Source organism: Planococcus citri, chromosome 3 (assembly GCF_950023065.1).
Source record: "Planococcus citri chromosome 3, ihPlaCitr1.1, whole genome shotgun sequence".
NCBI classification, from domain to species: Eukaryota; Metazoa; Arthropoda; class Insecta; order Hemiptera; family Pseudococcidae; genus Planococcus; species Planococcus citri.
In genome coordinates this window covers 70402389-70417432 of record NC_088679.1, presented here as the reverse complement: position 1 = coordinate 70417432, position 15044 = coordinate 70402389, and the positions used below count along the sequence as shown (strand labels likewise).

At 32.9% G+C, this 15044-nt stretch overlaps 1 protein-coding gene across 1 annotated transcript; it reads left to right on the top strand.

The window, feature by feature from the left end:
* Nucleotides 1-923: 923 nt before the first annotated feature.
* LOC135838736 (heme transporter FLVCR2-like) lies at nt 924-6966 on the top strand. Its single transcript, XM_065354485.1, has 7 exons — nt 924-1393; nt 5246-5470; nt 5559-5697; nt 5781-5983; nt 6060-6169; nt 6252-6362; nt 6446-6966. The coding sequence occupies exons 1-7, from the start codon at nt 1154-1156 to the stop codon at nt 6783-6785; spliced, it is 1368 nt and encodes a 455-aa protein (XP_065210557.1). The 5' UTR covers nt 924-1153; the 3' UTR covers nt 6786-6966.
* The last annotated feature ends 8078 nt before the right edge of the window (nt 6967-15044 follow it).

The following is a 15044-nucleotide window of genomic DNA, read 5'->3' as shown; positions in this document are numbered from 1 at the left end:
AAGTTAAACTTGGGAAACGGGGTTTTCTCAAAAATCATATTTGACCCCTGAAGTGGGGAGGATCAAAGTTAAAAATTACAGAATGGTCACTTTTTTGGAGGGGGATATTTTGGCTCCCAATGGATAAAAAGTGTCCAAAATCATATAATATTAGTCACTACCGTCCCTGCGATCAACATATCGAAATTTCAGCTTCCTAGCATCTTAGGTTATCCCCACCCCATTTAAGGTGAAAAAATCTTTTTTTGTCCCTATTCTTGACTCCTCATTCCCCTAAAATATACCTAGGGGGCTCAAATTTTTATCACACAATAGGAGGGTGCCACTTGAGTGATTTTTGCAGGTTCACACCTTCCAATCCCATTTGATCACTTTCCAGGGTGAAAAAAGCGGATTTTTGGACTATTTTAGTGTTTTCCAATGTTTAAATAAGGCTGCAGCTTCTCAAAATTGACCTGGAGGGTCCCAATTTTTACAGTACAATAAGAGGATGTGCCTGAAGTGTATTTTAAGGGTCAAAAAGTGGATGAGAAGACCCGAGAAAAAGAAATGGCAAAAATAAAATTTAGAATCAAGTACATACCTACTTATTGGTACTCAAAAAACTTGAAAACTTGACATAAGTTAGTTTCAGGCATAAAATAATAAATATTCTAGATCATTTTATGATTTTAATACCGAAGTGAATATTGATTGGCCCAAAAAACTCTCTAGGTACCTGCATATTTTTTAAAACGATACCTACATTATATTTTTCGTCAAGAGTTCAACTTGGGTGAACCAAACAATCCGCGAAATGTTCAAATTTAATGCACGAGTCAAGTCAACACAACACAATCAAGCTATAAAAAAGTGTACTTCTTTACGATTATGAAAAATTTTTCAGAAAAGATAGCTATATCATTTATTTATTTATTCATTTGTTTAATTATTTACCGTACGCACTCGTGCAAAGTACCAGATATTCATTTTTATTTACACAGCAAATTATTAGATAAAATATTTTGTACCTAGTACAGAAACTCTGGTAGGAATACTTAATTATGTATGTATTCTCCAACTTGAAAAATCTGTACAAAAATATTTCGTCGAGTGTTGACTTCTCAAAGTGTTAGAATTCATAAACAGTGAAACAGTGAAAAAAAAAATCATCATGAACGAAAAACTGCCAACGGAATATAAACTATACAAGAGAAGATGGTTCATCATGGCGCTCTTCATGATGTATACCATTAATGGAGGAGCTCAATGGTTACAATTCTCCATAATCAACAATTTAGTCTCAAAATACTACGAAGGAATCACGCCTACGCAAATTGACTGGACAGCGACTTGCCCCATGCTGGCTTACATACTTTTGATTTTCCCTTCGCTTTATTTATTGGACAAAGTGGTAAGTGGATAGATTATGCAATGCGAAAAACCGCGGGTGCTTTTTATTCTGTAATGAGCCAAGCTATAATGCACAAACAATTATCATTGTGCGTTCAAAAATTTTGAAATGGGATCACAAAGTCAACAAGATGCCTTTTCCCAAACATTTTGAATCAAAAGAGATATCTCAAGAGAGGGAGCAAAATTACACATTTCAAATCCTATACCTGATTTAAAAACCTTCATTTTAGCCCATGATTTCAAAAAACTTTCCTAAAACACATACCTACGTTCAAATTTTGAAGGGGGAGGGGAGGCAAGAATTGAGCATTGTTTCAAAAAAAAGTCGAAATCGAATTCGATCAAAATGTGATCAGAAATTGTATACAAATACCTTCTAGGGGAAAGAGGGTAGAAGCCAGACTTTTTGTTATTTTTTTGACCTTGAAAAACTTTCGTCATGTTTCCAACTCCGCTTAGTCCGGCATATGACAATAGGAGTAAATGCACCCCCCCCCCCCGCCGATCTTCCAAGACAACTTTTTTCTTAAAGGGGACATCCTAAGGAACATTTTAAAGCAAAGTTGCCAAAAAAAAGATGGCCTTACTTACAAAATGGCGGCCATTTCGATTGACAGGTCAGCCGAAATCGCAGATTTTGCGTTTTAACATAAGACTTGCACGAACTTTTTCAAATTTTACAAAGGTAGATCGAAAGATCATGCAAAAATTTATCACCTGTCAAAATTTCAAGTGCTAAAGTGCGTTTTTCGATTTTTGGCGAATTTTTAAAAATCGAATTTAGGCCAAAAATGAGGGAAAAAATCAAAATTTTACCAAATTGACCAAGGAAGCTGAAATTTGGGATATACCCTATTTTCGACATGCCAAATCGATTGGAAACGGTTTTAACCCGTTTTGAGCAGTTCTGGAGCCTCCAGCAAACTTTTGATACTCGAAATTCCTACAAAATTCCATCAAATTGGAGTTGTAAAGCTAAAATTTATTCTAAAAACTAATTTCAATACGCTACGAAGTACTGCAGGTGAATTTCAAGTCGTTTTGGAGCCTCCAGCGACTTTGTGAAAATTCCTGAAACCTCCAGTAGATTTTTGAAACTTTAAATTCTCAAAAAATTTCATCAAATGGAGATGGAGAGCAGAAATTTACTCTACACTCCAATTTTAACACACTCTGAAATCGACTTCTGGTGGATTTCAAGTCATTTTAGAGCCTCCAACAACTTTTTTGAAAATTACTGGAGCCTCCAGTAGATTTTTGAAACTTGAAATTTCCCCAAAATTTTATCAAACTAAGACGGAGAGTCGAAATTCATTCTGCAAACTAATTTCAATACGCTACGAAGTTGACTGCTGGTGAATTTCAAGTCGTTTTGGAGCCTCCAGCAACTTTTTGAAAGGTTGTACGAAGTTTTTTTGGAAAATTGAAATTTCCTAAAAGTAGCTGGAAGCTTCAAAACCATTTGAAACCACCATGTACTACCATGTAGTCTGCGAAGTAAATTTCAGCTTGTCAACTCCATTTGATAAATTATAATGTTGGGGAAATTTCAAGTTTCAAAAATCTGCTGGAGGTTTCAGGAATTTTTAAAAAGTCGCTGGAGGCTCCAAAACGACTTTAAATTCACCGGCAGTACTTCTTAGCGTATTTAAATTAGTTTGTAGAATAAATTTCGACTCTCCATCTTGGTTTGATAAAATTATGGGGAAATTTCAAGTTTCAAAAATCTACTGGAGGCTCCAGTAATTTTCAAAAAAGTTGTTGGAGGCTCTAAAATGACTTGAAATCCACCAGAAGTCGATTTCAGAGTGTGTTAAAATTGGAGTGTAGAGTAAATTTCTGCTCTCCATCTCCATTTGATGAAATTTTTTGAGAATTTAAAGTTTCAAAAATCTACTGGAGGTTTCAGGAATTTTCACAAAGTCGCTGGAGGCTCCAAAACGACTTGAAATTCACCTGCAGTACTTCGTAGCGTATTGAAATTAGTTTTTAGAATAAATTTTAGCTTTATACAACTCCAATTTGATGGAATTTTGTGGGAATTTCGAGTTTCAAAAATTTGCTGGAGGCTCCAGAACTGCTCAAAACGGGTTGAAACCGTTTCCAATCGATTTGGCATGTCGAAAATAGGGTATATCCCAAATTTCAGCTTTCTTGGTCAATTTGGTAAAATTTTGATTTTTTCCCTCATTTTTGGCCTAAATTCGATTTTCAAAAATTCGCCAAAAATCGAAAAACGCACTTTAGCACTTGAAATTTTGACAGGTGATAAATTTTTGTATGATCTTTCGATCTACCTTTGTAAAATTTGAAAAAGTTCGTGCAAGTCCTATGTTAAAACGCAAAATCTGCGATTCCGGCTGACCTGTCAATTAAAATGACCGCCATTTTGTAAGTAAGGCCAACTTTTTTTTTGGCAACTTTGCTTTAAAATGTTCCTTAGGAGTCCCCTTTAAGAAAAAAGTTGTCCCGGAGGATCGGCGGGGGAGGGGGGGTGCAATTACTCCTATTGTCATATGCCGGACTATCTTGATTGGCTAATCGACTGGCTAAAGAGGCTGAATAAGTTAAAAGGGGGAAAGGGTGAATAGTCTGGACACTTTTTTTTTCATCGCCGGACTGTGCTCTGAAAATAAACGAATTTTTTTTCAGGGAAGTCTGTCAAAATACTTCCTAAACCCTACATTTTGGCAGGAAAAATAGGTACTAAAAAAAAAAACCGTAGGTCCCTCACGGAAATTTTTTTTCAATTTTTCATTTTTGTCCAGACTATCCCACGTTAATGACCTCAGGAGCCCAGACAAGACTCCAGACTGCCTCCTCTCAATTAAAGTGGGTCATTTTTCAGCCTGACTGCCTGAGCCAGAGAAGTTTTTAAATTTTTCATTTTTAACGACGATTTCTGACTATTTTGGGGATGCTGAGCACGAGAATGACGTAAACTCAAAATCTTTACTAAAACGGACTCAAAAAATAAGCTTTTTTGAACATCGATAATATTTATAAATTATAACATCCCTCGGAAATTTCAGATATCGAGAAATCCAAGCAAAACTAATTCATCAATTCCTTAGTTAAATTATTTTAATAGTTCAATTTGCTTATAGAGGCATCGGTGGATTTTCACCCGAAAATAATCACCCACTTAAACTCGAAACTCTTCAAAATATTTTGAAAAATGTTCGTTATTTAAATTTCTTTCAAAACTAACCTATTTTGATAAGTCGCATGAAAATTTTCAAAATTCCTAAAAATCGGAGAAGGGTAGGTACCTAAGCGTCCAATTTTGAGCTCAAAATTCAAGTTGACCAAGTTTCAAAATGAAAAAGCAAGACTACGGCCGCGGCAGGTTTTTTTAGCAGGGAATTTTTCAACATTTTTACGACTTCCATACTGAGGAGGAGGAGAGTTCAACATTCTACATGTCAATTTTTTTTATTTTTAAATTTCTTTGAATATCCTAAGGCTTTCTCGGGGGGGGGGGCAGATCAAAAATACCTACCACTTGCACCATACTTTTTGAACTTTTTTTTTCCAAAAAATCCACAAACATTTTTTGGAAAACTTTTGTACTTTTTTATTTGCCCAAAAATTAGGTATTTCAAGTTCAACACAAAATGTTTTCAAAAAAAAGAAAAAAAAATTGAAAATTAAAAAATTGATTGAAAAAAAAATCAGGCTGTTTTGATAAAAAGCATCAGTACAATTGCAGGATTAACGGGACACATCGAAAAAAAATATACCATTTGATATTCGATACCACTTTGAGTCTTCTACCAACACTTTTAGAAAAGATTACAATAATTTCTTTTCAATCTCACAGCACATTGAAATCACTTGATTTGTTCAGGGAGTAAGAAACATGATGATAATTGGTGCAGCCGGCATCACAGTTGGAACCTGGATCAAAGTATTCTCCGTACACCCTGATACATTTTATCTGGCACTAACTGGGCATTTCTGCCAAGCTGTATTTCAAGTTATGACATTCTCATTATCAGCTCGTTTCACGGCAATTTGGTTCGGAGCTCATGAAATATCCACAGCCGGAGCCTTAGGATTGTTTGGAGATCAGGTAAAGTGTGGACTGTACTGTAGACGAAGAATAATACGAATTACGAGCCACCAAAGTTGTAGTTTTACTTTTACGTATGTTTTTCCAGTTAGGTTCAGCTTTATCGTGTATCCTTCCAACAATAATAGTCAAAGATGGTTCTCGTGAAGAAATCGGAAACGGTCTGCAGAGAATGCACTGGTACTTTTCTGGTATTTCCACCGTTATCCTCTTATTCATGGTGTTATGTAAGCTTCAGATTCCACATTTGCTCAAAATATCGAGCACATCGCATGATTAATTCACATGATCGTCTGCTAAACCTTTCCAGTTTTCAAATCAGCTCCTAAATCTCCACCGAGTGCGGCTCAAGAAAAACAACGACAATCTAAAAGAGAGAACGTTTATCGAGCTGCTAAATACATCCTGAAGAAACGATCGTTTCTGCTCATAGCTTTATCGTATGGATTATGCCTCGGATCATTTGGTGCAATTGTGGCTCATTTGAACGCACCTGTATTGCTGAATTTTCCGGTAAGCCAATAAATGAGTATGGAATTATCAGGTAGCTGGTTCTTATGGGGCAACTTGAATAGAATTGTTTTTTTAGGAAAGAGAGCAAAATGCGGATGCTGGAAGTATAGGATTTGTAATAATGCTCAGCGGAATGTTCTCTTCTCTGGTATTTGGGAAAATTATTGATAAAACACGTAAATTCAAGTAGGTTTAATTACTCGAGTTGACTTATGCACTTATAGCATTTACACCAATTTACTCACACCTACTCATCTAACTCTTTCAGAGAATCTGCGGTATTGCTGACAATAGGATCGACAATCGCATTTACATTCTTTACATGGGCTCTGAGGTCCGGTAACATAATCTACGTTTACGTTGCAGCATTTTTCATCGGGTAAGGAACATTTTTCTAGTCAATGTAGACAATAATCAGCAAAAAATATTCATTTTTTCAACTCTCGATAAATTGTGACACAGATCTTTCGCCCAGAGTTATTACGCGACCGGATTTCAAATGGTTATCGAGGTGACTTTTCCAGTATCCGAAGAGATCTCCTCGGCGGTTTTATTTCTAATCGTACAAGTTCTAAGTTACACATTCACTTCTTTATATGGACCAGCGATCAGAACATTTGGTGACTTGCCATCGAATATAGCTTTAATAGCGACGTTTTCAACCAGTGTATTGTGCGCCATCATGGTACCTTCGAATTTAAAAAGACAGCAAGTTGAAAAATCTGCGCAGGAGAAAATGATTCAAGGAAAAGAAATGACAGATTTAATATCGAATAATAAAAATTCCAACGAAGTGGTCTGATAACATGATGAGTAATTGTTTTCAAATGACAACGAGTTTTAGAAAATCTCGCGAGGAAAATTCATAAATCTGCACAGATTCATTGTGATACTCGTAGATAGAGGAGGAGAGTAGTTTTCTATTCTATACTCTTATTCAATGTTGTATATAATACTCAAATAATATTTTGTATATTTCTGTTGTCTGTTTTTAATAATTCCAATGCACTCTTAAGCTTAAATTAAATCAATTGCAAACGAGTAGGGTGCAAATTTTGATGAAATAATTTCATCAGGTTTCGGTGATTTTCCAAAAATTTTCATTTTTCTTTGTTTTCTCCGTATTTTTTTCAAATATTTTAAAGACGTTTGAAGCAGTATCATTGGATTTTGGCTTAATTTTGTGATTTTGCAGTTTCATCAGTTTTTAGTACCTAATTTTTAATGATTTTAAAGCTTTTCAAGTATTTTTATGATGCATTATTCACGATTTTCAAGTCACTTTCACAATGTTTTATACGTACATTTTTTGAGTAAGTTATTTTGTAAATTTTTGCAATTTTTACCAAAGACAGAAACAGTGAATTTGGAGCTCATATTTCTGGTTGCTTTAATACTTATCGTTTTAATACGTTTTCACAACTCTCTTTCGCGCAATTTATTTGGCAAACTTTACTGAAATAATAATTTCATCATTTTTTGAATTTTTTTTAGCGATGTGAGTGATTTTTTAAATATTTTCATTTCATTTTATCGTGTTTTTAAAAATTTTATTAGGCAATTTTGGCAAAATTTTACTGAAATTCCATCGGTTTTGAGAAATTTTTAGTGCCTGATTTTTGCTGTTTTAAAAATATGTATCTAATATAAATATTTAAAGCCGAAAAAGTATGTCGAGGGTCCAATTTTCGATTTTATAAGCGCCAAATTCAAGAGATGAGATCCAAAAAATTTTCAAAAAAGTGTTTTTTTAGAATTCTGTTTCAACTTTAAATCCAAAATTTAAACCAATTTGGTCACCAAAGTTGAGAAATTTTTGGGCCTCTCTCTCCAACAATTTGAAAACCCTGAAGACTTATCATGCAATTTTTGTCCAACTCTCTCAACTCTATAAAGTGTTCATAACTTTTTTGGAAATTTTCGGAGATTTTACTGCTGTGTTTTTTGTGTTTTTATATCATTTCTATTCATTTTAAACCCTTTCTTGGCAAATTTAGACAAATTTCATCATTTTTTAAGAGGTTTACGTTAAGTTATTTGTAATACTCTATACGCACGTTTTTCAGTCATTTTAACAGTGTTCTTTGCAACTTTTGAAGCAATTTGACAAATTTATTTGAAATTTCGACAGTTTTTGTTCTTTTAAATCAGTTATACGCGTTTTGATGGATTTTGAAAAACTTTACTAAACTTGGATCATTTATTGTTGATTTACGACAATTTAAAAAATTAAAAGTAGGTAATTTCTATGTTTAATTAATAATTACTAGCAAACCCGTTAATCGCGCATACTGCGCGATTCTTCAAAACGTGAATGTATACTGTAAAAATTCACTAACTAATACTTAAAATGATCACAAAGTGTATACATATAAAATTTTTTAACGCTTCCTCAACTTTGAAATCAGCTTTGGAACCTCTTGTAATCAAAGAATTATCTTCTCTCAAAATACATATAGCATAGGTATGTACTTGAAAAAATGAGCTTAACTTTTTCAAAAAGAATTGCGAAAAGGTATTTTTTTGACAATTATCATCAAAAAGCTTTTTTTTCAATTGTCAAAATTTTGTTTTTTGGCAAAAATTGATAAAAAATCTTGCTTTTATTAAAATTTGTAAAAAATCTTCAGCTTACTTTTTTCCCCCAAAAAATTGTTCAAAAATCTACCTGTTTTGCCAGAAATTGTTGATTGATAATCACTAAAAAGTTTTACTTTTTTCTCAATACATAATTATTGAAAAGTCATGAAATGGTGTTTCTTTGCTTATATCCAATTCTCAAAAAACTCTCTTGGCTAACATTGTGATTCTTGCTTTTCACCAAAAATTGTGAAAGATAATGTGCCTTTTTCAAAAATTAAAAGAAAAAGTTTGTTTTATTGCAAAAAATGCCAATAGGTACTTAATTTCAACTTTTCTCACCAAAAATTACCCTGAAGCATCGTTTTTTCTCCAAATACATATTCTAAAAACTCTCAATCATTCTCATCAAAAATCAAAATAATGTCCCATTTTCCAATAAAAATTGCGAAAAAGTATTACCTTTCTTTCCAACAATTGGCAAAAAGTCCTGGTTTCATTTCTTAACTTTTTCAAAAATGTTCACTTCTTGGCAACATTGCAAACTCTTACCAAAAATACCAAAAAAAGACTCGTTTTTTACCCTATAATAAAAGTGACAAAAATAAGTACAAAAAAAGTACATAATTTTTTTTGTAGATAACTACCAAAATTTTGACAATCTTTCTTGTTTTTCACCAAATCAACAATCTCGTTTTTTTTAATTTACAAAAAATGATTGTTTTTAGTAAAAAAAAAAATCATTTTTTTTTATTAGAAATCACTAAAAATCTCAGTAATTCTTTTGCTGTTTGCTAAGATTGTTAAAGCCTCAACTAAAATGATTCAATCTGCTGCACATCTACATTCTACATAAATTGGTAAAAACTTCCAACCTTGTATAATGACTCAATCTGCGCGCTCCCTGCCCCTACACAAATGACTCGTTCATGTGCGCAAATTATGAAAATCTTTAACCTCAATCTATTTTATTTATTGAATAATCACTTACTAAGTATCCATGATACATGGGTACTTTGTAAGTTTTAATTTTCAATGCCTGCATGATCCTTTTTTTTGTGGATGGATGATTACTTATGAAGTCTCCATGATTCATGTGAATTTTATAAATCACCATTCGACCTATCACAAAATTTTGAGCTTTCACTTATCTTTTACAGTCAACTTTCAAAATTGTTTTTTTGTCAAAAATTGTTTTTGATCTTTCAAGGTACAATATAGGTACCTAAGTAATTTTATGTACACATTGAGGATGCATAAGATCAATTATTGAACTTTTTTCAGCTCACAATGCAACCATTTGTACTTTCAACATAAACCTGCACACCTACACTTTAAAGCTTTCTATTGATACATCGTTCATGAAAATCAGTTCAGCAGTTTATATATTTAATAAGCTTATATCCAGCTTTTTCAAGTTCTGTGTTAAACCTTTGCAAATTTTCTCTAAAGCCTGCCAAGATTTATCTTTTTGTAAAGCTCTTTCAAAGTACATACATACATAATATATAGTTACTTCTGTGTATTCATCAAATACGCAGAGTATAGGTCAAATATTGCATGTCACAAAATTTTGAACTTTACCTTAACTTTTACCATCAACATTTGAAAATTTCTAAAAAAAAGTTAAGCAAAACCTCAAAACTTAGTGACATGTGGTATTTCACCTAAAATAACAACCTCTTGATAAAAAGGCTTCAAAGTGTAGATGTGCAAGTTCATGTTGAAAGTATGAAGAATTGTGTAGTAAGCTTAAAAAAGTTCAATAATTAATTAGGCCATATTTTTAATGGGTAGACAAAAATACTCATGTTGTACCCTGAAAGATCCAAGTTAAAATCAATTTTTTGTTGTAATTTCACTTCACATTTTAAAATTTAGTAAATGGTGTTTTGAGCTTTTTTAGCTCATGGTGAAAATTGTTGAACTTTCAACATAAACCTGCATATCTACTATTTAAAACCTTTCTATCAAGTGGCTATTTATCAAAATCAGTTCAGCCGTTGCAGAGATCTTGCTGTGACAAAAAACTGTTATAATGAACTTTCAAACATTCCCTGAACTTTTGCTGGCAATTTTCGAAAGTTTTTTACTGTCTAGAATGGTTTTTTTGTGATGATCTATCAAAGTACAATCTGTATATTTTTTTTACACATCAAATAAGATCAAATACTACATGGCTAAAACTTTCAAGCTTTCACATAGCTTTGACCACAGACTTTTGTAAGCTTTTTTTCTTCAAGATTTTGTCTTTTTGTGATGCTCTTTTAAGGTATATAATATACATACTTTTTTGTATATGTTGAAACCATTGAGTATAGGGTTAACATCGATTATTGAGCTTTTTTGAGCTTATGGCACAACTTTTTTTGTAAAATTTTTCTTTGACATTGGACTTCTTTGAGGCTCTTTCAAGGTATAATATACGTATGTACTTCTCTGTATATGTCGAGTGCACCACGTATAGGCTAAAATCAATTATTGAGCTTTTTTGAGCTTTAAGGCACAACTTTTTTGTGAACTTTTTTCTCCAATATTTGACTTCTTTCGATGCTCTTTCAAGGTATAATGTACATACTACTGTGTATTATATAGAATGCGCTACGTACATATAGGATAAAATCAATTGTTGAGCTTTTTTGAGCTTTACGGCGAAACTTTTCGAACTTTTGATTAAAACCTGCACATATACTGGTCAAAAGCTTTTTTTTGAGACATTGTCGAGCAAAATTGGTTCAGCCGTTGCTGAGATCTTACAGTCAAAAGAATCCAGTCATAATTGAGCTTTTTACAGCACAGCTTTTTTTGTAAACATTTTTCTTCAACATTAGACTTCGTTTGATGCTCTTTCAAGGTATAATATACGTACTTCTCTAAATATATCGAATACACTACGTATAGGCTAAAATCAATTATTGAGCTTTTTTGAGCTTTAAGGCACAGCTTTTTTGTGAACTTTTTTCTTCAACATTTGACTTCTTTCGATGCTCTTTCAAGGTATAATATGCATTCTACTGTGTATACATCGAATGCGCTACGTATAGGCTAAAATCAATTATTGAGCTTTTTTGAGCTTTAAGGCGCAACTTTTTTGTAAACTTTTTTTTTCAACATGTAACTTCTTTTGATGCTCTTTCAAGGTATAATATACGTACTTCTCTGTATACCTCAAGTTGGCTACGTATAGACAAAAATCAATTATTGAGCTTTTTTGAGCTTTAAGGCACAACTTTTTTGTGAACTTTTTTCTTCAACATTTGACTTTTTTAGATGCTCTTTCAAGGTATAATATACGTACTACTGTGTATACGTCGAATGCGCTACGTATGGACAAAAATCAATTATTGAGCTTTTTTGAGCTTTACGGCGCAACTTTTTGAACTTTTGATTAAAACCTGCACATCTACGGGTCAAAAGCTTTTTTTTGAGACTTCGTCGATCAAAATCGGTTCAGCCGTTCCTGAGATCTCGCTGTCACAAGAATCCGGTCATAATTTTAATATATAGATTGATTTTTATGTAGAAATAGATTTTGAAATTTTAAGGGTATTCTCTACCCGTTCGAAATATCAAGCCGATTTGTTCGTTATTTTCATCGTTCGTTCATAAGATTGCGTGTAATCGAATGAACGAATTTAGTCGTACTTATGTCCCGCGACCCGCTCACATCAGAACTTTGGACGGGGATTTCTCCGTGAATTTTCAAAATTCTTTCAATTTTTTTTTCACCAATACTAATACTTTATTATTGAAAGCGAGGGTATGTAGCCATATTTTCTAATTTAGCTTTCCCAACGGAGATCTGAGCATCAATAGTACCTCCATTCAATTCTCAATGACGGCCACAAAATGACATAAATCAAAAATATCTCGACATACCCTCGCTTTTGAATGTTTTCTGAGTAAAATAAACCAAACTCCACGAAAATCCGTCCAATAGTTTTTGCACAATCCCCGGCCAAAGTTCGTAGGGGGGGGATAGAGAATAACCTTAAATGGAATTTTGGTTTTGAAAAAATTTTCAAGTAAGTAAGTAATTAATTTTTTTTATAATTAATTTCATGTTTGTTTTTTTTCAAAAAAAGGCAATGTTTTATTCTGGTTTTTAAATCATTTTAACAATTATTTACACAATTTTCGCCAAATGTAGTCAAGTTTCCGGGAATCCAAAACAAGTTTTAACGTAATTTTTTGGAATGTAAAAATGTACCAACATCGAAGCACCGATATCCGAAAAAATCGTCGAAAATGCCGTATGAACCATTTGCCAAAACCAAGTCGAAGAAATTTTGTTTTACGTCATTCCAGTACGAAATGTTATGCCGCCAACGAAAAATCAACCGTAAACAAAAACGAATCACCGTACGATATCCACGTTGCAATTGTAGACCTCCGTTTGAGTATTTCTACTGATATAAACCGAATTTTTCCGAATTTAATCCCCCAGGAGTAATTCAAACCTCTGAAAACGTCAAAGTTCTACGAAAAACCGCACGAGAAAGTTTTGCCAAAAATTAGCGCAAGATGAAGACCATATTCCATCGAAAGCACGCAAGTGGAGATAAAATTCTCACCGCAGAAGTTATCGGATCCTGGAAAATCGATAAACATTCACCGGAAACTGAGGACAGTTTCAACATTCCAGGATGGCCGAATGTAGGAAATATTACGGTATTTCCTCCGTAATTACGAGTCCGTTGCTCCTCACTGTTGTTGTTTGCCTTTCCTTAGCTGAACGACCTTGTAACCAAACACATTATCACCATGTGTTGATCCGAGGACTCTTAGCTAGTATTCGATAGAGTTAAGATGTCTAATCGAAGTATCCGATTAATTATAAGTGTTAATTGTTTTATTGTTGAATAAAAACCATCGAAAAGTCCGTTTCCGTTGTTATTACGAGTCTATTTTACTTTTTTTACTTTAAAAAAAAAATAATTAATTAGTTTAGCTCCTTTAATCAAATTTTGCCAAATTTTGCTGCTGAAATTTCGTTAAATTATTACAATTTTTCGCAACTTCAATGTTTTTAATGTGTTTTAAGAAATGTCGACACTTTTGACAATGTTAAGGCCGAATTTCGCTGGAAAATTTCATCAGGTTTGTGTTATTTTAGCTAATTTTAAAGTTTGTATTCATTTCATGCCATGTTTATCATTTTCAAAATACATGTAGCCAAATTCTATACCTAATAATAATAATAATAATAATACCTAATAATAAGTTCATTGCTGTAAGGGACCGCAAGCGGCATTTACAAGTCATATTACCTACTTTCATCAGTTTTCAATGGATTTATAGATTAGATTTTCAACTATTTTAATGCTTTTGTAACATTTTAAACACATTTTAACGATGTCTTATGGAATTTTCATTCATTTTTGCTAAAACTTTGAAAAAAAATCATTATTTTGGTGATTTTTTAATTCTGATGAATTTGTACAAATTTTTTAGAAAATTCATCAGTTCTTGAGTAGTTTTTAATGACTTTAATGTGTTTTTTTTTTTTTTTATTATTTTGAAGTAATTTTCAACGTAGATATTATTTCAATGACATTTTATACATTTTTTTTTGAAAATTTTGCCAAATTTGTATACTTTTTCATTGGTGGAAGGGGGAGAAGAGGGGTCATTTTTACGATTTTAGTGATATTTTTATGTTTTGAAATTATTTCAGTAGGTTTTAAAGTTACTTAGTTTTAGGCAATTTTAGCCACGTTTTGCCAAATTTTACTGCAATTTCACCATTTTTGGAGATTGAAAGTGATTTTGAGGTACTTATTTTTTAAGTATTTCTACAGCGTTTTCAACTAATTTTACTAACGTTTTACACAATTTATCTGCCTGAATTTCAGACAATTTTGCATTATTTTTCGAAGTTTTCATCAAATTATTTCGAATGACTAAGAAATCAAAATTGTCGGCGACTCGTCCAATACATTTTACAAGGAGGCGAAAAATTTTCACGAAGCGCGATAATCCTCTCGACATTTTGATTCGTGTAATTTCACTAAGTTACTTCGGTAAATTTTAAAATTCGATATTCCGCACCTATTCGAACACTTTTCACACTTTCACGCTTCGCGATAAATTCCCCCCTCCGCTCGCCGCCATCATTAAAAGTCAAACACGTGTAAATTGAATGAGCTACTACGATGAAGACGACGCCGACGTTCTAATTCAATACACGAGTACCATAAGTAACAAAGGTCAACGAATTAAAGAATAGAGAAGAAGAAGAAAAATATAGGTACTTCTTGGCGAAGTGAAAATTCTTTCATAAAAGATAGGTATCTATTCGAGTCGTCCTCGCATATCTCCGACGATGTCGAGAAGGTACGGTACACGAGACTCGGGTTCGGGTTCGGGTTCGCTGAAAATTAGAAGTCATCATGTGGCAAATACGACGCACCTACACATACCATCAGTAAAAGAAGTATAAGAAAGAGAGAAGAGAAGAAAATTACGACAAAATACCAAT